This window comes from Budorcas taxicolor, chromosome 11 (assembly GCF_023091745.1).
Source record: "Budorcas taxicolor isolate Tak-1 chromosome 11, Takin1.1, whole genome shotgun sequence".
In the NCBI taxonomy this organism is placed as follows: Eukaryota; Metazoa; Chordata; class Mammalia; order Artiodactyla; family Bovidae; genus Budorcas; species Budorcas taxicolor.
In genome coordinates, this window is record NC_068920.1 from 108,225,803 (window position 1) to 108,252,972 (window position 27,170).

Consider the following 27,170-nt stretch of genomic DNA (forward strand, 5'->3'; position numbering starts at 1 on the left):
CTTTTTGGCTGCTACAAATAAGGCTGTAATGAGTATTCATGCATAACTGGTGCATGAAACTGATGCACTCATTTATATGAACACGTACTTTCAATTCTCTTGAATATATAGCTAAGAGAGAAGTCACTGGGTCATATGGGAATTAACTTTTTTGAGGAACTACCAAACTGTTTTCCAAGGCAGCTTACAATTTTACATCCCCGCCAATAGTACATGAGGGTTCCAATTTCTCCATATTCACCAACATTTATTTTTCTTTTATTTTAAAATAACCATCTTAGGGGAGTTCTCTGGCAGTGCAATGGTTAGGACTTGGCACTTTCATTCCCAGGGCTTGAGTATGAACCCTGATCAGGGATCTAAGATCTTATAAGCAAGTGGCACAGCCAAAAAATAATAATAATAATAAAATAAAATAACCATCTTGTGAAGTAGTTTTTCATTATGGTTTTCATTTGCCTTTCCCTTATGATTAATATAAGTTAAATAAGCAGAGTGACAATATACAGCCTTGACATACTCCTTTTCCTATTTGGAACCAGTCTGTTGTTCCATGTCCAGTTCTAACTGTTGCTTCCTCACCTGCATATAGGTTTCTCAAGGGGCAGGTCAAGTGGTCTGGTATTCCCATCTCTTTCAGAATTTTCCACAGTTTATTGTGATCCACACAATCAAAGGCTTTGGCATAGTCAATAAAGCAGAAATAGATGTTTTTCTGGAACTCTCTTGCTTTTTCCATGGTCCAGCGGATGTTGGCAATTTGATCACCCTTATGGCAGAAAGTGAAGAGGAACTAAAAAGCCTCTTGATAAAAAATGAAAGAGGAGAGTGAAAAAGTTGGCTTAAAGCTCAGCATTCAGAAAACTAAGATCATGGCATCTGGTCCCATCACTTCATGGAAAATAGATGGGGAAACAGTGTCAGACTGTATTTTTTTGGGCTCCAAAATCACTGCAGATGGTGATTGCAGCCATGGAATTAAAAGACGCTTACTCCTTGGAAGGAAAGTTATGACCAACCTAGACAGCATATTAAAAAGCAGAGACATTACTTTGCCAACAAAGGTCCGTCTAGTCAAGGCTATGGTTTTTCCAGTGGTCGTGTATGGATGTGAGTTGGACTGTGAAGAAGGCTGAGCGCCGAAGAATTGATGCTTTTGAACTGTGGTGTTAGAGAAGACGCGTGAGAGTCTCTTGGACTTCAAGGAGATCCAGCCAGTCCATCCTAAAGGAGTTCAGTCCCGGGTGTTCATTGGAAGGACTGATGCTGAAGCTGAAACTCCAGTACTTTGGCCACTTCATGCGAAGAGTTGACTCATTGGAAAAGACTCTGATGCTGGAAGGGATTGGGGGCAGGAGGAGAAGGGGACGACAGAGGATGAGATGGCTGGATGGCATCACTGACTCGATGGACATGAATTTGAGTAAACTCCGAGAGTTGGTGATGGACAGGGAGGCCTGGCGTGCTGCAATTCATGGGGTTGCAAAGAGTCAGACACGACTAAGCGACTGAACTGAATTGAATGATTAATAATATTGAGCAGCTTTTCATGTGCTTACTGGCCATTTGTAATATCTTCTTTGGAGATATGTCTATATATGCCCTTTGCCCACTTATTAATTGGGTTGTTTGTCTTTTTATTGTTAAATTCTAACATTTCTTTATATATTCTGGCTACCAGGTCTGTATCACATATATGAGAACACAGGTATTTTCTCCCATTTTATGGGTTCTTTTTTTCTCTCTTGACAGTGTCCTTTGACACATAATTTTTAAAAATTTTTATGAAATCCTATTTATCAACTTTTTTTGTTGTTCCTTGTACTTTTGGTGTTATATCTTAGAAACTTTTAACAATTCCAAGGTCACGCAGATTTACAGCTGTGTTTCCAACTAAGAGTTTTATGGTTTTCTCCCTGACATTTATGTCTTTGATACATTTTTAGTTAATTTTTCTGTGTATTATGAGATAGGGGTCCACCTTTATTCTTTTGTTGGTAGTTATACAGTTGTCTCAGCATCATTTGTTAATAAAACTATTCTTGCCCCATTGAATGTTCTGGTTAATCAATAAGCCACCGAGGTATGGGTTTACTTTTAGACTCTTATTTCTGTTCCATTGGTCAGTATGTCTGCATGTGGCACTGTGGTTTAAGTGCAGCTTGTAGTCAGCATCCCAGGGAAGGCACCCTGCTATCTTTCCTCCTTACCCTCTGTCCTGCCAGTGCCTGCCTTGTGAAGACTGAGGGCCAAGACCTCCCTGGTCGTTTTCCTGGGAGATACAAGGAGTATTGTCTGCTTTCTGTAACAATGTTGTTGCCAGCTGTTCCCCAGCTCCTGGAGCACATGCATGAAAAGACAGCTGCTCTCGTAACCGCCCTGACCCCATTGTGTACATACAGAACCTTCTTTATGGGCCTGGTACAGGCATACAAAGAGCTGTTGATGCCAGCCGATGGCTCCGAACGCCCTCCAACCCTGCCCCGCCTACCTACCCCCTCGCTGCCCCAGGACCTGTCCAACCGGTCTGCCTGCCTCAAGCCTATTGCTTCCTTGGGAATGCATGCTCTTGGCCTCTCCAGAACTGACCCATGGTCATCCCAGGTACAGCTGCTCCCATGTGGGCTGTTTGTGAAGTTGCCTCCCTTGACCTCCTGTTAGTAGCTGCATAGGTGGTGCAGTGGTAAAGAATCTGCCTGCCCATACAGGAGACGCAAGAGATAGGGGTTTGATCCCTGGGTTGGGAAGATTCCCTGGAGGAGGAAATGGCAACCTGCTCCAGTATTCTTGCCTGGAAATTTTCCATAGACAGAGGAGCCTGGCAGGTTGCAAAGAGTCGAACATGACTTTTTGAGCATATGTACACATAGAGTGAATGAGAGCTTCCCAGGTGGCTTGGTGGTAAAAAGTCCGCCTGCCAGTGCAGGAGACACAGGAGAAGCGGGTTAGATCCCTAGGTCAGGAAGATCCCTTGGAGAAGGAAAAAACAACCCACTCCAGTATTCTTGACTAGGAAATCCCATGGACAGAGGACACTGGCAGGCTACAGTCCAGTTGTAGGGGTTGTGAAAGAGTGGTACACGACTTAGCAACTCAGCAACAACAGATTGAGTGGATGGCCATACTGATTTAAGCAGAAGGGCTCCCCAGCCTTTCAAGTAGCCATAATTAATTCCAGTCGAATCGATTTCAGGGATCAGCTCTGTAACAGTGAATCGTGTGGAAGCCCATCTGGCGGCCAAGCTGTCACCTCACCAGTGTGCCCTGTGCTGGGCCCCACACAGAGGCTCCGTCCTGCATGCTCCCCACTCACGTTGCCTTAATGAGTGCTTCTAAAGTGCCAAGTCTTCTTGTCAGTGTCACTTGGGAGGCTTATTCTCTGCATCATTGGTTTAGCCTCGAAGTCCAGGCCAGGAATGTGTTGGATTGACCAAAAAGTTCCTTCGGGTTTCTCTGTAACAGGTTATGGGATACCCGAAGGAACTTTTGGCCAGGTCAGTATGTGGAACAGGGGATCCTGCTAAAAGTGGAATCTGAGCACGTCACTCCTGTGATCAAAATCTTCCAAATACCTTTCCTTTACACTTGAATGAAAAGCCTCCTGCCAGAAATGAATGATCTGACCTCCTCTGGGCTCCCTTCTCCGTTGTGGTAAGGCCCTGCCTATCCTATGCAAAATCCCAGGTATTCTCTCTACCCCTGCTCTACCCTAGCTGTTCCTTCCCCACTTTATTTTCCTCCAAAGTGTGGATCTGCTTGGGACTGGAGCCTCCGCTGAGGGCGGCGACTGTTTTATTCACCACTCCCCCCAGCACCTGGTTCATAGTAAGTGCTCGACATATAATTGCTGAATGAATGAACGGATCGTAACTGTATTCTACACATGCACAATGCTAAGGCTGAGAGAGCAGAACCATTTGCCCCGCAACTCATGACCAGTATGATGGAGTGGACACTGGGACACCCCCAGAGTCTCAAAGCTTCACTGCAGCTCACTGCTCAGTCAGATACTTGGGCCTCCTCTGTGAAGCTCTTTCGAGGGAAAGCTCTGAGTTCTTAGTCTTCACATCCTTTCCTCCTTGGTGCCAGAAAGTCAATGCTCTTCTGCAGGAGGATGTTACTGATTGTATGGGACAGTTGTCATGTGCTTTGATGTGGTCTGAAAATGGGAGAAGGATGCTTCCAGTGAGCATTCCTGGACCTTCACCCCGGTCCTGGGGCTGACATGGCAGGGCTGCCTTTGCATCCTTCAATCCTGCTGTCCTCCTTTCTTTCTTTTTTTTTTTAAACCACATACGAATTTAAATCTTTCTCTGCTGTGAGCCCACAGCAATTTATTTTCTTTTTCTTCCCTCGATCTATTCAGGAACTTAACTTTCAGGTCAGGGGGTTATGCACTCTAAGAAGTGAGGTTCTTAGTAGTGTGTGTGTGTTTCTAATCCTGTTGTTGTTCATTTGCTCAGTCATGTCCGACTCTTTGTGACCCCTGGACTGCAGCGCACCAGGCTTCCCTGTCCTTCCCTATCTCCCAGACTTTGCTCAGACTCATGTCCATTGAGTCAGTGATGCTATCCAACCATCTCATTCTCTGTCACCCTCTTTTCCTAACCTCAATCTTTCTGTGCATCAGGGTCGTTTCCAATGAGTTGGCTCTTTGTATCAGGTGGCCAAAGTTTTGGAGCTTCAGCATCAGTCTTTCCAATGAATTCAGGGTTGATTTCCTTTAGGACTGACTGGTTTGATCCCCTTGCTGTCCAAGGGACTCTCAAGAGTCTTCTCCAGCATCACAGTTTGAAAGCATCAATTCTTCAGTGCTCAGCCTTTTTTATGGTCCAACTCTCACATCCTGTACATTATACATAAATCACATAAGCAAAAAAGTAAAAATCTGCTCTCAGCTTGTCCCACAGACAAGAAACTGTCCCTTTGTTGTTGGTGGTGGTGGTGGTGGTGGTTGGTTGGTTTTCTTTTTTTTTTCTGCTTTACCTATAGCTCATCAGAATGAAGTTGTCTGCCTTTCAGGATTAAGAAAGACAAGTGGACCTAAAAGGAAACTTACCAGCTTTTCTTTCTTCCATCAGCTTTGTCTTCGTTTTCTTTCCAGGTTGTGTCCACATTGCTCATCAACATAATCCCAGAGGACCATATCCCCCTGAACTTGTCAGGAAAGGCAAAGATCGGCGGAAAGGCCTGGGTGAAGGAGTCTCCTCGGCCCGTTCCCGGCTTTAACCCCGACTCCATGTGCGAGTCCCAGGTATGGATGCCCAGCTGTGTGCATTGGAGACTTCCAGTCCCAGGTTTAGGCGGCTTGATTTAAATCCAAGACAGAGAAGTGGAGGCACATGCATAGAAAGAGGAGTCATGCCTTGAAGGAAAGAGTTGTACCGAGCTATGTAGAGTCAACCACTAGCATTCCTTTTTAAATTTATATTTTCTATTTTCTTTATTTATTTGGCTGTACTAGGTCTTAGTTGTGGCAAGTGGGATCTTTAGTTGCAGCATGTGAACTCTTAGTTGCGGCATCTGGGATCTAGTTCCTTGACCTAGGGATTGAACCTGAGATCCCTGCCTTGGGAGCTCAGACTCTTAGCCACCAGACCACCAGGGAAATCCCCTACCGTTAGCACTTGACTCTTATATAAAGCTCTTAACCAGCTTGGGAAGGCTCTTCCAGCAGAAGGCCTCAAACTTTGCAAAGCTTGGAAATGCAGACCTGAGACCTGTGAGTGGCTGGCTATCATCACCCTGTGCTGAGGTTTCACACCTCCCAGCTCCATGCCTAGGAACCAGGCCTCAGCAGCAGCTCCAGGACAGCCAAACCCTGGAGACACAGCGCTGTTGCAGGAGAGTGAGACTGTGACCCACATTGAAGATTTCTTAGTGGGGAAGTATCCCCAGGGCCCCCGCTCACAAAGGCTTTGTCGCAGGGTCTAACAGACATGCCATTCATAATAGAACCCAAGCTGCCCCTTTTCTTTTCCTTTGTAGATCATACGCTTAATGTGTGCAGCACTCTTCTTTAAATTAGAAATCCTTTAACTAGAAGTTTAAATTTTAGTTTTAAATTTAAATTCAAACTAGAAATCCTTCTTTAAATTAGCTTCTGATGCTTGAAACAAGCTTTAGGGAAGTACAAATTGAGGCCTTAAAGGATATTAGAAAGGTTATGTTTTTCTTACTCCAAGGTTCCAGGGAGGAAATGCCTAGGCCAAGGTCACAGTTACGAAGTTTAGACGCAAAATGTACTCCTTTTCAGTCACCAAGTGTTTGTCAAGGATATGTGACCCCAAGTCAGAACGGATGGGTGATGGGAGTGGGGCACGTAGGAACACACTGAACTGTCTGTAGTGGGAAGGGGGGGTGTAGTCCCCGAAAAAGAATTTTGTTTAATGTTCTTTTTTTTATTCTATTTGATTTTTGGCTGTGCTGGGTCCTCATTGCTGCGTGGGCTTTTTCTCTAGCTGCGGAGAGCCTGGAGGCTACTCACTGCAGTGGCCCCTCCTGTTGGGCAGCACAGGCCTCAGCAGTTGTGGCTCCCGGGCTTTGGAGTGCAGGCTCAGTAGTTGTGGCTCACAGACTTAGTTGCTCCAGGCCATGTGGGATATTCTCAGATCAGGGATTGAACCCACGTCTCCTGCATTGGCGGATGAATTCTTTACCACTGAGCCACCAGGGAAGCCCTGAATGTTGTTCTCTGTGTGCTCACCGGCTTTATCTCTTTCTTTGCATCAAGAATTTGAGGCAGGTGAGGGTTATAAGGTTAGTAAGACATGGAGTGAGGGAGGGGCTGGGGGCTCCCCCGACCCAGCGCCAGTGGCCATCTGTCCGCAGGTGATCATCAGAGCAGGGGAGCTGCTGTGCGGGGTGCTGGACAAGGCGCACTACGGGAGCTCCGCCTACGGCCTGGTCCACTGCTGCTACGAGATCTATGGTGGGGAGACCAGCGGCAGGGTTCTCACCTGCCTGGCCCGCCTCTTCACCGCCTACCTGCAGCTCTACAGAGGCTTCACCTTGGGTGAGTGAGGCAGGTGGCTCTGGGGCCCCACCCCGCTCAGTCCGCTTCCGCAGCCAGCACACCGGCCAGGGTGTCTCCCGGCTCCAGGGGAACAGCCGGGCTCCCTTCATGAGGGCATCTTCACGGGGCCTCCCGTGGCACTGCACAGCCTTGCTTCTTCTCCGTGCTTCCCCACCCCCCACACACCCATACCACCCCAGTCTCTTCATCTCTTCGTACAGCACAGAGTGACGCCCCTCCCCTCCATCTGCATTTCCATTCTGTCCCTTTCTCAACGCCTTTGTTTACAGTCTGCAGTCTCCTAGACTGATTTTTCTTTACACTCATACCTCCATTCTCTCCTGCAAGTGCCCTTCCAGAATCTTTCAGGCACTCTGCACTCCACCTGGAGTCTTCCCCGTTGTCAGAACGGCCCGCACCTCCCGACACAGCAGGTTCTGTTGGAAACACCACATTGGGGCAGACCTGTCAAGTGATCCTAAGACAGAAAGAGGAGCTGTCTCCCTGGAAATGACTGCCCACTGTTTTAGGAAGTTGACTTTGATAAAGAAAACAAGGGGGCCGATATTTTCCATGCCATGAGCTCATTCAGAGCGGTGTATGTCTCAGTGTGCATAGCGGAGCCCAAGCCCTTCTGCAGTTTCCCATGCATGAGGAATGGGTGTCAGGCCTCGCACTAAGCAGGACCCCCAGCAAGCGTGGGAATCATCCAGCTGATGAGACTGAGTTCATGGACTGGCTCACGTGCAGACAGGGAGCCAGTGGGTCTGCTGGAGTTTGCTGATTGGCCTGAAGCAAGGCAATCGTAATTATAAAATTTATATTGTGCAAAAGTCAAAATAAACACAGACATGAAAATAATGAAAAATCACCCAGCATTCAACTGCCAGAGATAACACCAATATTGACTTGATACGTGTCTTTCTAGACTTTCCAAGTATAAATACTTTCAGAAAAAAAGGGGTTCCTGCAGTAATACCTAGTGTTTTGTAATCTGCTCCCCTCCACCATTTACAGATAATGTTTTATAAATGTCCTTTTGTGGGCAAATATAAACTGACTTCCTCAGGTCCGTGGCTATAAACTATTCTGCTTTTGTAGACGTACCATGGTTAATTTTACCAGTTCCTGTTATTAGACATTTTAGCTCTTTCCTGGTTCTCACAATATTTCTTGGATGAGCTTCCTTGAACAAATGTCTTTAAAAATGGAAAGTAGATGGACTTCCCTGGTGGCACAGTGGATGAGAATCCATCTGCCATTGCAGGAGACATGGGTTCGCTCCCTGGTCCAGGAAGATCCCACAGGCCACAGAGCAAGTAAGCCTGTGTGCCACAACTAATGAAGCCTGCACGCCTGAAGCCTGTGCTGCACAACAAGAGAAGCCATCACAATGAGAAGTCCACGTACGGCAACAAAGAGTAACGCCCGCTCGCCACAACTAGAGAAAGCCCGAGCAAAGCAATGAAGACCCAGCGCAGCCAAAAGTAAATAAATTTTTTAAAAAGTAGAGGAAGAATCCACACCCAGACTGTGACCTCATCACCAAACCTAACAAGCGGCTCTGCTCAGCACGTGATCCGAGGAGAAACTGGCCAAAGTGCAAAGACTGTCTGGTGCCGAGACTGAGAGGGAGCAGGGCCAAGCTGGGCGTCAAGCTTAGAGGGGAGTCCAGGCTAATGGAAGTGCCTTCAGCCCTCGCAGCCAGAGGTCACTGAAGGGACAGCAAGATGGCCTGGAGCCGACCCTGTGGAAGGGCCCATTGTCATGGTGTGGCTTGCTCACAGAGGGACAGATTCTTTCTCCTCCTCAAGTTCTTTAGAGGCACTCAGGCTTCCAGGACATTGCATGTGGGAGTCCCAGACATCTTAGCCCAGCTTTGCAACACTGCAGCCTTGAATTCCCTTCCCCCTGAGACCTTGGCTGAGGGACTGGTGAGGTCAGTAGCTCTCAAATATAGACAGAAAATGAAGTGGGAAGACTTCCTGCCTAAGGTGGGGAATTCCTTAGCCATTTGAAGCCAGAGGGACAGGCTTCATTCAAGTGGCCCAGGCACTCTTCCTTCCAGAGCAAGAGAGGACCCCACAATGGTTGTCCCAGTCAGCCAGGCTTGGCTGTGTCTGTGTGTGCTTGCCCACGTTTCTCACCACTATATAGTGCAGTCCTTGCTGACATGTGATTTCTGGAAGTCAAAACTGGGATGTCTGCCCCCTCCCTCTTCTGTTTTCCTCAACCCCAGTTTTTCACCCAGAATGTCATCTTCACCTCTGTCCCATGCATCCAACTTGTTTTTATTGAATGGAGGGCCTGTAGCTGGTGGCCAAGTTTGGGACTTGGCCCTGGGTTGGCTTTCTACCTCTGTACCTGTGGGCTCAAGTTTGAGCCTTAGCTTTGTCATTTGTAAGATGGTAAGCACTTAAGAGATGGTAGCAGTCTCTTTGAGGTGATGGGGATGTCACCATCATTATTCAGGTGCTGTCTGGGTGCCTGTTACCGTGCCCCATGCCCTGACCTCACCAAGTTCACAACCTGATGAGAAGTCAGGCCCAGTTGCATCCAGACTTTTCTCTTTTATTTCACAGGAGTAGAAGACATTTTGGTCAAGCCAAAGGCGGATGTCAGGAGACATGGAATCATTAAAGAGTCCACCCACTGTGGGCCACGGGTGAGGAGGGCCTGGGGGCTACCGCCTACAGCAGAGTCGGTCGGGTTCCAGCAGGATGGGGCCCACACCTTCCTCCCTTGCCTGCAGCCTCCAGTGTTTCCTCTTTTAATCCTAGGCCGTCAGGGCTGCGTTAAACCTGCCAGAGGCAGCGTCATGTGATGAGGTCCAAGGGAAATGGCAGGATGCCCATCTGAATAAAGACCAGAGGGATTTTAACATGATTGACCTGAAGTTCAAGGAGGAAGTGAACCATTACAGCAATGAAATTAACAAGGTTAGTCCTGGGGCATGTGCACTTACCACCACCATTTTGAGTGCTGGGGTATTTTTTTAATTACATTTTGAGTCTCACTCTGGGCCTCTTGGAGCAATTTGACTATTGAACAGCTGACTAGGTGACACTCAAGATGGGGCGAGTAGAATTGATCACTTTGAAAAGCCAAGGGATTTGTACCCTCAGTTAGGGTCTGGAGAGGTCTTCCTTTGATTAATGCTGAGCATGAAGGCATTGCAATATTCTTTCTTTTATTTATTTATTTTTTCCCACACTACCTGGCTTGCGGGATCTTAGTTCCCCAAGCAGGTGTTGAACCCAGGTTCTCGGCAATGAAAGCGCCTAGTCCTAAGCACTGGACCGCCAGGGAATTCTGCAGTAGTTGTCGTTTTAAATGTTTGTATTGTAGGGTAATGGCCTTAAAGGGGACTGAAGAAAGTCTTTCCAGGGGCCTCTGCAGGGCGGAGGGGCACAGTAAAGGATCAGCACCTCCAGTGCTGCGTGTGTAGGACAGCTGGGGTGAAGGCCCACGTTTGAATCCTGGCTCTTCCATGGACTTACTGTGAGATCTCTGGCCTTGTGTCATGTGAGCGAGGTGTCCTCCCCTGGGGCAGGGATGGGAAGATCACCTGCCTTACGGATTTGCTGGCAGGATTCAGGAACTCATCTGCACAGAGTCCTGGGTGAGGTCTGACCACTCTGCCAGTCCTCCAAAGCCTCGCAGCTGAGAAAGGAGAGGGAGCCCCATTCTTGCCCCAGAGCTGGGGCTCCCAGTCCTGCGGCTTGAAGGAGCCCACTGGCCCTCATCCCGGCCTCCTGGGCCTTGACACCCCACCTGAGGAGGAGAAAGGGAGGCAGGACCAAGCCTAGCAGAAGTCAGTGTTTGCTGACTCAGTTCTGACTGGCTGTCAGCAGACCTTGTTGGTACAGTTTTGTCCTTGCAAGGCGAGGTTGCTTCCAGCCTTCCAGCACTGCTTGAGAACAGGGAGGCTCAGCTTCCAGGGCTCACTGGGGATGCTGCAGGTGGGGGTCATCTCAAGCGCCTCAGAATTACTGTATTTCTTTTCCTCTGTCTCTTGACATCCACCTTGTCTCTCCTGTGTGAGGGTGGGTGTCTGCATCCCTAGGAAGAGGCTTAGATAAACTCAGAGCCACCCCCACCTCTGCACAGCATCTCCCCAGTCCACCTGGGGGCTTTGGCTACTCTTTTGTCCCAGGAGCTGAGGCGAAGCGCCTGGTTGGCGCTTGGGCAGCTTGTTGGCAGATATGAGTATGACACGGGCACTGGTCATCATGGCTGCTTGTCCGGGGCCAGGCCATGCTCTAATGGGTAAGTTCCCAAGAGCACCGCCTTAGGTTTTATTTTTAATCAGTTGCATCTCAGCATCACGAACTAAAGATGCTGGCCCCTCTGCATCTGCCTCCCGGCTTCCTGGCAGAGGTGTCGAGAGCGTGGCACCCGGGGCCATTCTTCAGACCTCTTTCTAGGGCTTCCAGCCAAAGGGTTAATGCCGACAAGACTTCTCCTTAACCTCAAATGGGATCTGGCACTGCTCTCCAGATTCATAGTCTAAGTGGGCTCCCGCATTTACCTTCTGAACCCGAGCTTCCCAAGGAGGAGTCACTGACCGATGTGTGTGTTCCTTCCGCAGGCATGCATGCCCTTCGGTCTGCACAGACAGTTCCCAGAGAACAATCTGCAGATGATGGTGCAGTCTGGGGCCAAAGGTTCGACAGTGAACACCATGCAGGTGTGAGCAAAGGCGGGCTGGCTGCTTGGCAGAAGGCTGGGGTGGTTGTAGGAGGCACTTTGCAGATTTGTTTCTGTTTTTTAAAGAATCCATGTTCCATGTAAAGCATGCCAAGTACTGCACAATACAGAAGTGTGTGTAGAAATCAGTACAGGAGCTAACCACTGTTAACATGCCGGTGTTGTAGACACATAGAGATAAATATCCAGATAGTGTATCGTGTGTGTACATGTTAAGTCGTGTCCGACTCTTTGTGACCCCATGCACTGTGACCCACCAGGCTTCTCTGTCCATGGGATTCTCCAGGCAAGAATATTGGAGTGGGTTGCCATTTCCTTCTCCATAGTGTATCATACAGATACCTATTATAAATTTAGATACTGTATGGTTATATATTTTCATGTTGCAGTGCTATCACAATGATTTCACAAATCTTAGCAACTTTTCTTAAATTTGATGACCTTGAGAGAGTCTTAAGGACCATCTCATTGGTGAGTACAGAACAGTAGAAATGGGCTTACAAGGCTCGAGGCCATCAGGAAGCCCTTTTGACTAAGTAAAATCCAGACACACTGTCCCCAAGAGCATTATTGGGCAGTTTCATTCTCTTTTGACCTGAGAATGTTCAGGATCACAATAAACTATTTTTTCTGCTCATCTCAGTTTCCATGTTAGGGAGGTCCCTTTCAGGTATAACATGAGATTCTTCTGAAACATGACTGCTTTTGCAAAGCACTGTCTATTTCAACTGACCCCAAATGTGAAAATTCTAATCGGTCAGTGAAAGGACGATACAGTTATTTTCCTGAAACATCAGCTTTCCTGGTTTATTAAGAAATGTAGGTTGACCTTCAGGAATTCCATTTCCATGCAGTTTTTCTTGAAGAGCAGGTGCTCCATCCCCTGTTGGGACAGAGCATCACTTAAGGCGTGTGTGGGTCTTCGGTCCCATCTGGGTTTCCTTTCTCCCAGATTTCATGCCTGCTGGGCCAGATCGAATTAGAAGGTCGGAGACCCCCGCTCATGGCATCCGGCAAGTCGTTGCCTTGCTTCAAGCCTTACGAATTCACCCCCAGGGCTGGCGGCTTCGTCACTGGCAGGTTCCTCACTGGCATCAAGCCTCCGGTATGTACTTTTTGGTTTTCCTTTTGGCTTTCCTCCTCATTTCTACACTCAGGAGTAGGAAGCCTGTGACCTTCACCAACAGCTTTAAGCAAAGATAGTCAGTAAATAAATGCCACCACATCCTTGCTTACCCTCTAGATGGCAGGGGCCCCTGAGAACCGTAAGAGCCGCATCATGTTCACCTTCGGAATGCCAGAGCCCAAGGCGGTGCCTGGCACATCGTGGGTGCTCAGGCAGGATTGCTGATGAGTGGGAAGACGAACAAGATCAGGCCCAGCTCGACCTCTTCCTGCATCGTGCCTTCTCTCAGCCGGTTCTTCCCTGCCTCTGAGGGCAGCTGGGGAAGGGGGAGCCCTCGCCAGAGTGCTCTCCATTGCCAAAAGGAGCATCACAGAGATTTAGTTTTCAAAGCTCCCCTAAGAGAGCCTCATGGCTCTTCCTTGACCCTGGGGAAACTGACCAGTTGTAGCAAATGCCTAGTTTTTCTTCCATCAGCGATAGAACTCTCCCCTAAGAGAAGGGTTTTCTCTTCAGACTTTGAGAAATGGTTTTTCAATTAGGGCTTTCTGTTCCCTAGTCCAGTGCGTCTCTGCAAAGACGCCTCTTGTGGTCAGACAACTAAATCTAGGTTGTGAAGAGGACTGACCTGTTGTGTCAAGGCCATCGGTTACACCCAGGGCTTCTCTCTTGGTCTCACACAGACTCTCCAGTGGTTGTCCATGGCCTCTGGCAAAGGGTGGTGGAGAGCTCATGTAGACCAGAGAGTTCTGAGCTCTGGTTGCGACCCCTAAGTGAATCATGAAACCATGGTAAAAGATAGCAACTGGCTTTATGTGATGAAATAGAGTAGGGTGATAGAGTGAGGGCTGGGGTCGTTTCATAAAATTTCATAGTTTTAGCTTGAATCATGTATCTTTATCCACACACGTGTGTGGATGTATGTACGTTTGCCGATCATTGTTACAAACGCATGTCTCATTGTGGAAGTTTGGAGAACACTATGTGATGAGGCAAAAGTGCCATTTCTGTTTGAAAAATGGAGTGTGGCGCTGCGGATGGACTCCTGAGAATGAGAACTGGCCCTTCTCCACTTGTCCCTCTGCTCTCAGGCAGGATAAGACAGAGGTCACCCTAGGGGAGGGCAGATGTCTCTGGCGTCATCAGAGCCATCAGAGCTGCTGGGGACATTGGCCTGAGCCGCCCTTCAGGAAGCAGGCTGTCCTCACTGTGCCACCCTGGACCTTCCCGCTTCTCCCACAGGAGTTCTTCTTCCACTGCATGGCTGGGCGAGAGGGTCTGGTGGACACTGCTGTGAAGACCAGCCGTTCCGGCTACCTCCAGAGGTAAAAAGCGCCTGCCCTGCCACCTTCAGGTGGCTCAGCGTCCCGGGTCCATTCAAGCTCTGTCACTTTTTCACATTTTCATTGCCAATTTGCTTAAGATCCCTTTGGGAAAGAAAAAAAAAAAAAACTTCTGAAAAGTAATCCATGGGTGTTCTGAGACAGAAAATAGCCAGCATTCTTCTCCTTCTAGAGGATTGGTTTAGCGTGAACTCAGAGGTTTACAGGAAGGGTCCAGGTGTCGGTAGGTGTGCCCTTTCCCTGGGCAGGGCAGGCAGCCACGGCTGGAGATGGGAGCGAGGGTCACACAGGGGCACAGGAGCCAGCCTGTCCCAGGGCTTGCTTGGCTGTAGAACAGCAGTCCGCCTTTCTGCCTCTGCCTTCCACCTGCCCCATCAAAGGCTCCCCCAGGAGGCGGGGAGCCCCAGTAGGCACTGAGCCGAGGGTCTCTACAGGTGCATCATCAAACACCTGGAGGGGCTGGTTGTCCAGTATGACCTGACAGTCCGCGACAGTGACGGCAGCGTGGTGCAGTTCCTGTACGGGGAGGACGGCCTGGACATCCCCAAGACACAGTTCCTGCAGCCTAAGCAGTTCCCCTTCCTCGCCAGCAACTATGAGGTAGTGTGCCACCTTCCGGAGCCTGGGGGTGGCGGGGTAGGGCCTATGTGGTGGACCTCCCACCCTGAGCTTTGCCACCCAATCAGAGTGACCGCTGAAAACTAGAGTAGGGAGAATTTAAAAGCACCAAGCAACGCCCTGGAACACCTGACATGGCAGATGCTTCGAACAGCTGCACTGTTGGGGGCATTTACGGTCCTAAACTCGAGTGCACTGTGGCTGCTGTCTGCCTGCCTCCTCACTGCTGCCTGGGCACGCAGGGCCCCCTCTGCCCATTTTACAGCCAAGACAACTGAGTATCAGAGTTTAAGTGACGAGCTGGTGAGGAGCAGGGCTTGTGTCTGCACCCAGGCCCTCTGACTCACAAGCCCGTGGTTTTCATTCCATGCCTTATTGGCCCAAGAGGGATCGTCAGCATTGGCTGAGCAGTCCCCCAGGTTTTGCAGATTGGGACACTGAAACTGACATGGCCTGTTCAAGGTCATGAGCAGCTGGTCAGATTGAAAGTTAAGGGCCAGCTCCTTTCCATCCTGGTGCCTGTCCCCTCCTCCTTTCCTCTCAGAAATACCCATGTTCTGGAAGGACTCTTGAGTGTCAGGGTTTCTGCCCCATGACCTCAGCTCCTGAGACCGCCAGCTCCCGACTCTGGTTGGCACAGAGTGAGGCCCTGGTTAGCAGTGGGTGCTCAGCCCCCCAAGGGGCATCGTGAGGGCTCCACACGGGCCACCTCCTATGAGGTTGTGTGAGTTGTGTGCCATGGCCTTTGTGTTACACCCTCACCTCTTCTTTCTTGCTTGTGTGGTCTGTTTGTCTAGGTAATAATGAAATCGAAGCATCTCCATGAAGTTTTATCCAGAGCGGATCCCCAGAAAGCTCTCCGTCACTTCAGAGCCGTCAAAAAATGGCACAGCAAGCATTCCAACGCCCTCCTGAGGAAAGGCGCCTTCTTGAATTACTCCCAGAAAATTCAGGCGGCTGTGAAAGCCTTGAACCTTGAGGGCACAAACCAGAATGGCCGCACCCCCGAGACTTACCAGGTGATGCTGGAGGAGGCGGGGGATCAGTGGGGTTGAGGGGATGAGGGGTTGTTTTCCTGGTGGAAAGTCCAGCCATGAACTCTAGCTTCATTCACTATTGGCCAGGAAAAAAGGCACTCAAATATCAATTTGAGGACGAGAAATCTTTACAGAGAGGCCTCCCCAGTGGCTTAGAGGTAAAGAATCCACCTGTAGTGCAAGAGACTCGGGTTCAATCCCTGGGTCAGGGATATCCCCTGGAAGAGGGCATGGCAACCCACTCCAGTATTCTTGCCTGGAGAATCCCAATGGACAGAGGAGCCTGGAAGGCTATATAGCCCATAGGGTCACAGAGAGTCAGACATGACTGAAGCGACTGAGCACGCATGCACGCGTCTTTACTAAGGTGTGGGCAGGGTTCCAGGCAGCTAACTGGGGCTGGTAAGTTGGGTTCCCCAGCCTCCCCGAGGACGTGAACAGTCACCGGGAGTGGAGAAGGTGGCCGTGGGCAGAGACCACGTGACAGGAGCCCTCATTGAGAGACTGGGGCTCAGAGACCCCTGAGGGTGGGGACTGGATATCCAGCCTTCCTCTCCTCCCTCTTTCCCCTCTTCTTCTGCGATCTCCCACCTTCTGAGCATAGCTGAGCCAGGAGGCAGGGGAGCGCTTTGAAGCGGTTGCTGTGGGTCAGCTTTGGGGCATCAGGCATGTGAAAGCCTGGACAGAGGACAAACAGGGATCAGCACGGTCACCTGGCTCATGGTGACTGTGTCCTCGTTGGCCTGAGACAGCCCTGGTTTGCCTCTCATCCCAGGGTGATTATTAATAATGTTCCATTTTATTCTACAAGAATTGCAGTTTGGAGAGTAGCTTACACGGTCGCCCTGCTTGTGCTTAAAGGGCCACAACGAATGGTTCCTAGAGTTGTGGTCAAGCAGTACGCCCTGGGATGGATTCGGCTTCTCTGTGCTTCCAGTGTCAAGATGGCTTTCCTATTCTGTCAAATTTCTGTCTCTTTCCCATACTGTCATTTGAAGCAAGGCCTTTCGATCCTCCTCATCCTACTGGACACCCCAGGAAGAGAAGCCTGTTCCTGGTGTTGTCCCACATAGCTGAGTCCTGTCCTTCCTTCCAGATGCTGAGGATGTGGGCTGAGTTAGATGAACAAAGCCGGAGGAAGTACCAGAAGAAGGCGGCTCCTTGTCCTGACCCCAGTCTGTCTGTCTGGCGCCCAGACATCTACTTTGCATCCGTGTCAGAAACATTTGAAAAGAAGATGGACGACTACAGCTGTGAGTGGGCAGCTCAGGCAGAGAGGAGTTACGAGAAATCGGGGCTTTCTCTCGACAGGTAATAACATCGCCCTTCGGCACCTGCAGAGGGAGACTGCTTCTCTCAGGCCCTTCCCTGCCCACTGCAGCAGCCTCCTGGGTCTGAGACTCTAGCAGGAGGGAGGGAAGTGAAACAGAGGGCACCTTGCAAGCCCTGAGGGCTGCGGGATGGATGAGAGCTTAGGCAAGAGTGCGTCCCCCACCTGGGCCAAGACGGAGGAGACTGCTCTGCGGGGAAGGACACTTAGATAGTGACCGTTCTCCTGAGTGTGGGATGGTAGGCATGGCTCAGTGAGAGGCAGGGACTCTGGTCAGCAGCTGCCAACCCTGGGACCTGGCACAAATCATCCTTTGCCCTTTGACACCACATCTTAGCCTTTTGTAAGGAGCTGGGTCTGATAATTCCAGTGACCCTTTGAGCTTCGAGTTTGAAAGCTTTGAGGAAGAAGGACCACATAGAGTCCCCAGCTTGGACTTGTTCACAGAAAAATAAAACAGGGAAAAGAAATTAATTAATATGAAAAATACTTAAAGTTTTGTCAGCTGTAAATTTAGTATGGCATAATGTAATATTGTTGCTCAAAGCCAGTATAAATAACCATCGTGATTAAAACTAGAATGTTAAGGAATTAATGAATGGCTCCTTGATCGTTGCTGTCTTTGACTGCCTTTGAAGTAGAGTTTGGGCTTCCCATTCCCAGGTGGTGCAGTGGTAAAGAACCTGCCTTCCAATGCATTAGACATAGATTCAACCTGGATCGGGAAGATCCCCTGGAGAAGGAAATGGCAGCCCACCCCAGTATTCTTGCCTGAAAAATTCCTTGGACAGCAGAGCCTGGGATGCTACAGTCCATGGGGTTGCAAAGAGTCAGACACAACTTAGTGACAAGTGACTTAACAGGACAAGTGGGAAGCCAGGCATGGACCAGCACTGAGCCAGAGTGAATTGAAAGGTGACATGTACCCCCAAGGAATGTCTGCTGGGGCACTGGTCTCAGAGCAGTCATCAGGGGGTCCTTCCCGCTCAGTTCTCTCAGCCTGGCCTGCAGAGCTGGAGGCCTGAGGTCATCTGCTCTAGGTTGGCTGCATGTCCTGTCCCTGATGAAACCCTGCAGATACACAGGGAGTCTGAGGGTCCAGGGAGTGGGACTGCGACAGGGGGAGGAGCAAAGACAGATTCTTGGGTGGAGGACCTGGAGTGGAAGGACAGCTGTCACTTTTTATGCCTTAAACTGGTTTCTCCAGCCAGGCCTCAGAGGTATGAAGATGGAGTACTAAATCACAGCAGGTTGTGGTTTAGCTGCCAACTGGGTTTTCCCTGCAAGCGCAAGGCCCTGATTCGCTTTCACCTTCCACCCTGCCACTCAGGATGCTGCCATTTACTTTCAGAAGGACTACGTGGGTCCTCCCTCCAACTGTGCTGCATCAGGAGTGGCGCAGGCTTAGCCCCGGGGACCATCACTTGGGTTCAGCGGGCTAAGATAGGGGAGAAGTGTGCTTCCGTGACTCTCAGAGGCTCTGTTAGCAAGCACCAAGCTCTGGGGGCAACCCCAATGTATTTGAAGGTTTTTTCTGTCAGGAATACTGATATGCACTCAGACTTCACTAGTTTGAAGTAATTGGGAGAGAATACACATCAGGTTAGTGAAAAGTCTGATTTTTATTAATAAAAAACTTACATAGAAATGTAGTTTTATTACTTCCCTCTGCACTCACACATAAGGTCCATTTAGTCTTGATTTATTGAGTTGATTCCTTGTCCTATGTGCTGGGGTCACACAGTGTTTCTGTGGCTGTTCTAAAAATAGGAAAAAGGGTTATTAGTAAGTTAAAAGGTTATAAAATCGTATAGCATGCATACTTCCAAAGTGGCCCATAGCCGTTTGCATTAATTAAGAAGATAAGTGCCTTATTCCCGCCTCCCCCACCAGATCCCCATGCTTGTTCGGTGAACCTCTCCCTAGTTTGTACAGAGGGAGGTTTCAGCCCTCTCCAAGGTGTCATAGCCAGTGGGGAATAAAGAATTAGCCAAGGGAAATGTGAATAGTGGGTTCACAGGTTCCGTGACATTCTCTGGGTAGACGTGAGCCGTTTGAACATGGACACCCAGAGCTTCAGCCACCCAGCTGGGCTTTGTGCTGTGTCACTTAGGACATTTCAGGGTCGTTGGCAGGAACTGAAGGCTTAGAAGGACCATCTGCCTGGTAAAACAAGCCCAGAAGGAGGACGAGGCATCAGGTGCACGCACCCTGCTCACGGGTCTGTCGTCAGCTCGCGACAGGCAGGTGGTGTCTGTGTCTCTGACCCCTTATGTCCTCCCGCCCTGTTTCCAGTTTGAGGACTCTGCTGCAGCTCAAGTGGCAGCGCTCACTATGCGATCCGGGTGAGGCCGTGGGCCTGCTGGCCGCCCAGAGCATCGGGGAGCCCTCCACACAGATGACGCTGAACACCTTCCACTTTGCCGGCAGAGGCGAAATGAACGTCACCCTGGGCATTCCGAGGTGGGCTTCAAGGGTACACGGGCAGGGTCTGTCCAAGCCTGCTCCTGGGGAGGAGGGCATTTCATTAGAGTGTGAAAGTGTGTGTGTGTGTGTATGTGTGTGTATGAGTGAGAGTGTGTGTGTATGAATGTGTGTGTGAGTGTGTATGAATGTGAAAGTGTATGTATGAGTGTGTGGGTGAGAGTGTGTGTAAGTATGAATGTGAGAGTGTGGGGGGGGGTTGTGTGTATGAAGTTTTGAAAGTATATGTTTGTGAATGAGAGACAGGGTCATCAGAGCGGGGGTCAGGGTTGGAATTTCCGGAGCCCAACTAGCTTCTGCACTTGGATCCATGCCCAGGCCTCTCAGCATCTCCATTTAGCTCTCCACCAACTCCTGGATCCCAGTTTCCTGGAATGCTTGTGAAACTGCAGGCTCCCGGGGTCAGGCCATCTGGTTGTCTGGCTCTGGTGATACCACTCACCTAGAACAGAATCCAGAGGGACCCTGGCTCTTCAGGTCAGTGTGCACCCTGCACGATGATGGCTGCTGGGCAAGAGGAGAGAACAGAGATCACACTCACCTGCCCGCCCAGGCCACTTCCTAGCTGAGTGACTCAGGCTCCTCAGCTTTCTCAGCCTCGGGGTTTGTGGGGAGGAGGAGGAGGGCAGGGGCCACAGTGCAGGCTGGCCAGGCTGGCTCACTGAGCCGTGGCTGAGGCCTGGCCGTGGTCCTTGTGCCCAGTAGGAGCGCTGCAGACACTGGTTCCCTTGCCTCTCTCATTTGTTCGGTAAGCCCTTAGTAAGCGCTGTAAGTGAGGCACAGGGGACAGGAAGCAATAAGACACAGCCCTGTCCTTGAGGAGCCCATGCTTCAGTGGAGGAAGCTGACTGCAGATTCCCTTGCTGTCACACACAGGGCCAGAGCGGGGACACCTGATCAGTGTATTTCCTGCTCAAGATCCTAAGGTCTCTTGCAGATCCTGAAAGAACTCCAGCATGCTGATGAGAAAGACTTTGCAAAATAGAGACTCCAGGTGCTTCTTTGGCTCAGATGTGCCCCTGTTCCGTGACAGGTTGCGGGAAATCCTCATGGTGGCCAGTGCCAACATCAAGACACCGATGATGAGTGTACCTGTGTTCAGTACCAAGAAAGCGCTGAAGAAAGTGAAAAGCCTCAAGAAGCAACTCACCAGAGTGTGTCTCGGGGAGGTAATGATCTCCTTCAGACCCAGCTGCGGGCGTTTTCCTGTGTCCCCTCCATCCATCCTCCCATCCAGGAAGAAGGGCCTTTGTCAGCTCTTCTGACCCGGGGCTCAGACTTCACCAGTGAGAGAGGCAGGCTTCCTCTGCCAGGTGCTGAACAGGGGTGGGTCAGGAAGCTTTAAAAGTAACCACTGGTTCTGTAGCATTCTTATGTGCCTTACAAATAAAGATACTTTCTTGATTAACTTACCACCCCCACTGGAGCCCTCTCCCTACAGCCTCAGGCCCTTCTCAGAAGGTGTGACCTACAGGGTTGGGGGTCCCTCTCCCTAGCCCAAGAGGGATCTACATCAGCAGCGCTCATTTAAAACTGGCTCATGGTCCCAGCCCCTGTGCCTGCAAACTCAGTTTTCCCACTTTTAATGCTCAGTCCCAGGCATGGGGCACACTGGGTCCTGCCTGTCTGTCTGGTTCTAGGTGTTGGAGAAAATTGATGTCCAGGAGTCCTTCTATATGGGGGAGAAACAGAACAAGTTCCGGGTATACAAGCTGCGGTTTCAGTTCCTGCCGCACGTGTACTACCAGCAGGAGAAGTGCATGAGGCCCGAGGACATCTTACGCTTCATGGAAACCAGGTCAGGGCTCAGGCCATTTGACTTTGGCAGATTCTTATTGTATGACTTTGTCTTCAACCTTGAGGGCTCCTGGCCACAGAACTCCCAGGGCCTGAGGGCTCTTGCCCAGATGATTCGCTTGTGGGTATGACTCCGTTGCCCTGCCTGCCTCCTACTCTCTGGCCCATGAGTTTCATCTGCTCGTATTTGGAGGATTTAAGGTATAGGAGTACATGGACCATAAAGAGAACAGAACTTTATCAGAGTGATGGTGCTGTGGTGTCAGACCAGCACGTGGTGTTCATTTCTGACATGACGTGGTTCTTAATACATTTATATTCTGTCAGGAAGGAGCCCTGTGCTAACAACATGCTGCTGTTAAACATGGTTCTATAACTGGGGTTAACCTCCAGCTTTTAAAAATAGTTTCATTTAAAAAAAAAATAGTTTCCTTTATTTATTTATTCCGGCTGTGCTGGGTCTTGTCATGGCGTGGCCTTTCGCTTAGTTGCGGCAGATGGGGGTTGCTCTCTAGATACAGTGCAGAGGCTTCTTATTGCGGTGGCTTCTCTGGTTTTGGAGCACGGGCTCTAGGGCACTTGGGCTTCAGTAGCTGCAGTGCGTGGACTCAGTAGTTGTAGCTCCTGGACTCGAGAGCACAGGCTCAGTAGTTGCGGCACATGGGCTATGGTATCTTCCTGGATCAGGGATCAAACCCACGTCTCCTGCCTTGGCAGGCAGATTCTCTACCACTGACCCACCAGGGAGGTTCTACCTCCACCTTTTTATGGAGAAGATCTGGTTCCCTTCTGGTAGGGGGATTGAGCATCCATTTTTCTCTCACGTTCAAGTCACTGTTAGACACTGGACAGCACGGGCCACAGTGCTGAGTGCCCAGGATTTGGAAGGGGGTTTCATCTCAGGGCTGGTGCAAGCCAGCAAGAGCCAACAAAGCTGACCCGCAAGCTGACCCGCCAGCTGACCCTGGACGGTGGAGCGCAGACTGAAATGGCTGTGGGGTCAGCAGGTAAGAAGACTGGTGAGGCATTTGGGAGCCCCTGGCCAGCTGGAGAGCACGTCACCTGCCTCGAGAGGGCAGGAATGTGGGCCAGGGTAGCCAGACCTTCTGATTCAAAAAAAGTAATAAGAAAACTACCTCTCTTTTTTTTCCTGTCTTTGGTTGTTGGGTTTTGTGGGGTTTTTTTTGCGTGTGTGCTTGCTCAGTCGTTTCAGTCATGTCTCACTCTTAGCAACCCTATGGACTGTAGCCCACCAGGATCCTCTGTCCATGGGGATTCTCCAGGCATGAATACTGGAGTGGGTTGCCATGCCCTCCTCCAGGGGATCATCCCAAACCAGGGATTGAACTCACGTCTCATTATGTCTCCTGCATTGCAGGTGGATTCTTTACCACTAGTGCCATCTGGGAAGCCCTTGCTTGCTTTTTCTTTTATAAATTAGTCTCTAATTTGTAAGCATTGGCAGCTGATTCATACCTTTGTAAAAGCCTGTTGAGGCTCAACTAGATATGTTAACAGGATTTGGCCACAGACCCCTGGCCCCTGTCTTCAGTCTGGAACAGCCCTCAGGTCTTCCAGTGCTACTCAGAATCAAAGAACCAAGGGCAGAGTGGAGGCAGGATGTCCATCCACACAGTGATCCCACAAATATTTGCTGAGTGCCACCCAGTCGCAGGGCAGTCCCGGGGAAGCATGGCCAGGAGGGAGCGACTATCTTGCCCAGGCCCTCTTCTTCCCTCTCACCTGAAGACTCAGGCTGGCTGCAGCCTGGCCCCACTAAGCAGGTGGCGTGTAGGACAGCCAGGGTTGTTTAGATGACCTTGGATGTGAGCTCAGCCCTTTGGATGGGGGAGCCGGCCAGGCCCTGGGGAGCATGTGCGTCACCCCTCGCCAGGGTGGAGGAGGCTCATTCTGTCAGGAGTGCTCTCGGGGTGCTGGGTCACGTTGCAGGAGACCGGATGCCAGCTCATTAATTAACTGGGAGGAACATCTCTCCCAGCGTGCCACGTGTTTGTGCTGACCAGGCAGCCCTTGTCTGAGAAACGGGAATTAGGATCATGTGGCCTCTTGAGAATTACTGAGAGCAGGCCAATCGGCCCTATTTCCACGCATCTCAGGTGTAGGCAGGAAAGTCGCATGAGGTGTGCACCATGCTGTGCCCAGAGTTCTTTCTGTTTATATTCATTTGGGGAATCAAAAATCCATCACTGTTTAAAAATTTCTTCTTGTTAGGGAGAGCCCTGACTTCTCTTCTCAGTGGTGAAATACTAAGTCTGCTCCTACTTTGCATTTGGCTGGAGCACTTGAAAAGCTGTGATTAACAAAGCCGTGGGCCCTCACCCTTGGTGGAGCTACTCTATGGCTTGCGCAGGCAGGGCTCAAGCGAGGGAGTGGCATGGTGGGGTGAGTGGTTGGGCTGCCTTTGCCAGGCCTGCCCCATTCAGGCCCCATGCAGACCACACAGGGATGGGAATGTGCCTTCAGAAGGGTGACCACACCCCACACACACACACCCAGAAGCTTTTTCTTTTTTTTTTCTCCTTCTCCCCTTTTTCACCTCTCTCCACCTCTTTTCCACCTCTCTTCCCTTTTCCCCTCCTGTTATTCCTTTCTTTTGAAATACGAGACTTTATCTTCTTGACTGCGCTGCGCGGCTTATAGGATCTTAGTTCCCCAACTGCGGGGATTGAACCCGCAGCCCCTGCAATGGAAGTGTGGAGTCTCAACTACTAGACTGCTGGGGAAGTCCCTCATGAGACTCTTTTTCCATAAATGGGAGAGAAAAAAGATAGAAACACATGAGGCGCTTCCCTAATGGACTCAAATAAGCCATGAAGCTCCCCTAAATGTTCCTCCTGGCACCCATCCCTTTGGGTATGTGTGTAAATGATTCAGAAGGCAGGCTGGGGCTGTGAGGTGGGAAAGATACTGAGCTCAGAGGCAGGAGGAGAGTTCCGACCTCCGGTCCCCAGCTGTGTCACACCAGGTTGGCTTCTGTGAGGCTGACCCTGTAGGTGGTGAGCTGTTGGCAGGCACCTTCGGAAACAGCCGAGAGTCATGTTCCCTGTGTAATTAATTCATGGGGGAGGGAGGTTTCTCCGCTGCTGCCCCCGTCCAGCTCCATCTCAGCTGTCACATTCTGACAGATGGCATGACCTTCACAAAGTGATCACTGTGGGCCTCCAGCTCCCTGACTCTGGGCGTGTGGCGGGAGTGGTCCCCACAGTTGCACATGAGGTCAAGGCCCTCATCTGTCTCTCTCCAGCCTCTGGCAGAGTGGAGAGCTGAACCTGTCCTTTCAGAAGCACCTCTTCCTCCCTCTCTTCCCCGTTGATTATATATCTTTCTAAAGTCAATCTGGGCATCTCCCTGTCTGGCCCTCTCGTTCCTGTGCTCCTGCCTGGTGACCAGGCTTTTTCCTGGATCAGTGGGTAAGGAGCCTTCCAAAGGCAGAAACCTCAGCCAAAACCATCTACAGCTTTAAAAACTTGCGGGGGTGGGGGCGGGGAATTGGGAGGGAGAGTAGCAGTCTGTTGCTTTTACTAAACAAAATAGTAAACACGTGACCAGCTCACTCCTCCAGTTAAGGTCCTGAGAGCCTGTCTTTTCATCCTGGCTTTGCCCCCCCGGGCTGGCACGTGGCAGGCACATCACAGATGCTCAGAGAACACAGGCTGGCTGGCTGGGCAGATGAAGAACTGATAGTTTGTATAATTAAAAGCAGTCCATTTGGTGGGCTGCTTGCCGGTCAGAAGGCCGGCAAGAGGACATATGAGGACAGGAGCAGGGGACAGGAGACAGGGCGGGCGACGAATAGATAACCCAGGAGGAGGGGCCGGGGAAGGCCTGCTGGGCTCTTTCCGCCTCGAGTTAGTCCTTTTAAATTCCTTTGGTCCTAACCTGTCGGGCTTCCCTGCTGGCTCAGTGGTACAGACTTTAGCTGCCAATCAAACCCATGGGTCAGGAAGATCCCCTGGAGAAGGAAATGGCAAGGCACTCCAGTATTCTTGCCTGGCTATGGACAGAGGAGCCTGGCACGCTACAGTCCGTGGGGTCTCAAAAGAGTTGGGCGGGACTAAGCAACTAAACAACCACCACCACAATCTGTCGACATGATTTACTACAAAGCACGTTATCACTGCCTTGGAGACTCTGATAAGCTCTTCCACAGCTTAGTTCTCTCATCAAATCGTCAGGGCTCCCGCACCAAGGAGACAAGTTGTCAGCCCCAAGCACTTCCTAGAGATGCAGTAGGTGGGCTGGGGGCAGCCCTGGTCCCAGCCTGGATGCCCCTCCTACTGAAGGCCCTGCTGTACTAGTTAGCTGGCCCCACACAGCACCAACAACTGTCACTTATTGAGCAGCCGGCCTACCAGGGCCCATGACAGGTTTTGGTGGACGTGGGGATGTTTCTGATCCCTAAAGCAAGATTGCGTGACACCCACACTTTCCAGACAAGAGAAGTAAAGTTCAGGAGATCATCGGTGGTGATTGAGGCCACACCACCTGGGAATGGCCCATGAGACCATTGGTGGTGATCCAGGCCATGCCCCCTGCGAATGGTGGAGCACGCTTTCAGCCCTGCCATTCTGATGCCCCCCCCAACCCCCGCCCAGAAATAGCAAGAGGGGGAAAAATGAGCTGACTGGAGAGCCACGGTCTCTGTCTCCTAAATCAGTCCCCAGCATCACCTCAAGTGGGTGAAGTCCTTAGAGCATCTTATCCCTGCAGTGAAGGAAAAGTGGAGATGCTGGTACTAAACGGGGCTGCGGGGCTGTCTTCTCGTTTTAGATTCTTTAAAATTCTGATGGAAGCCATCAGGAAGAAGAACAGTAAAGCATCAGCTTTCAGAAGTGTGAACACACGGAGAGCCACCCAGCGGGATCTAGACAATGCTGGCGAGTCGGAGAGGAGTCGGGTGAGCGAGTCCCCTGGGGGCCCTTGGGGACCATCATAGGGAGGTCCAAAGCTGGGACCCCCTTAGGGTGCCGGTGGCTCTGTGACTGTTTTCAGTGCTCCTTGCACCCCTTCCTAGGGTTGGCCTCTCTCTGCTTACCTTAGCATGTGTGTGTGTGTGTGTCCACATAACACGTAGGGTCTTAGTTCCCTGACCAGGGATTGAATCTGTGCACCCTGCATTGGGAGCATGGAGTCTTAACCACTGGACCACCAGGGCAGTCCCTTACCTGAGGATTTATCTGCTGCTCTGAGAGCCGAGAAGTAGTGTTTCCTTCTTGGGTGTGGAGGGCCACGGAGGGGAGCTGCCACTGGCAGCCACCCAGGGCAGCCTGCCTCGCCCTGGGTGCAAGCCCAGCTCATCCATCTGTCTGTTCTCAGGGCCCCTTCTCCTCTGTAGGTAATTTTTTTTATCCTGAGGATAGACTCAAAGTAATGGTACCTACTAGACTTTTGGAAGTTTTTTATGTGTTCATCAGCTCTGCCTTTGACTTACCTAGGCCAGATGAACTGAGACTCACAGAGTACTGGGCAGGGACCAGAGAGGCATTCTAAAGCAGGGAAGCTGGGCTCCAGTGACGGAAAAGGAAGGAGCCAGAGGGAGGCCATTGGAGGCAAAATAATCCAGGAATGATGATACTTTATCTGGGTCGGGAAGATCCCCTGGAGAAGGGAATGGCAACCCGCTCCAGTATTCTTGCCTGTAAAATGCCATGGACAGAGGAGTCTGGCAGGCTACAGTCCATGGGGTTGCAAA

At 50.5% G+C, this 27,170-nt stretch overlaps 1 protein-coding gene across 1 annotated transcript in view; it reads left to right on the forward strand.

Moving 5' to 3' along the window:
* The window catches only part of POLR1A (RNA polymerase I subunit A), an 84,214-nt gene that overhangs the window by 51,014 nt on the left and 6,030 nt on the right, over positions 1-27,170 (forward strand). The window contains exons 15-28 of the mRNA XM_052647986.1: positions 5,105-5,254; positions 6,832-7,015; positions 9,598-9,680; positions 9,796-9,954; positions 11,607-11,705; positions 12,678-12,830; positions 14,091-14,173; positions 14,626-14,791; positions 15,607-15,828; positions 16,943-17,157; positions 19,472-19,639; positions 20,694-20,829; positions 21,301-21,458; positions 26,249-26,375. Of these exons, the coding sequence (XP_052503946.1) occupies positions 5,105-5,254; positions 6,832-7,015; positions 9,598-9,680; positions 9,796-9,954; positions 11,607-11,705; positions 12,678-12,830; positions 14,091-14,173; positions 14,626-14,791; positions 15,607-15,828; positions 16,943-17,157; positions 19,472-19,639; positions 20,694-20,829; positions 21,301-21,458; positions 26,249-26,375 (2,103 nt within the window). The remainder of the gene's footprint in view (positions 1-5,104; positions 5,255-6,831; positions 7,016-9,597; positions 9,681-9,795; positions 9,955-11,606; positions 11,706-12,677; positions 12,831-14,090; positions 14,174-14,625; positions 14,792-15,606; positions 15,829-16,942; positions 17,158-19,471; positions 19,640-20,693; positions 20,830-21,300; positions 21,459-26,248; positions 26,376-27,170) is intronic.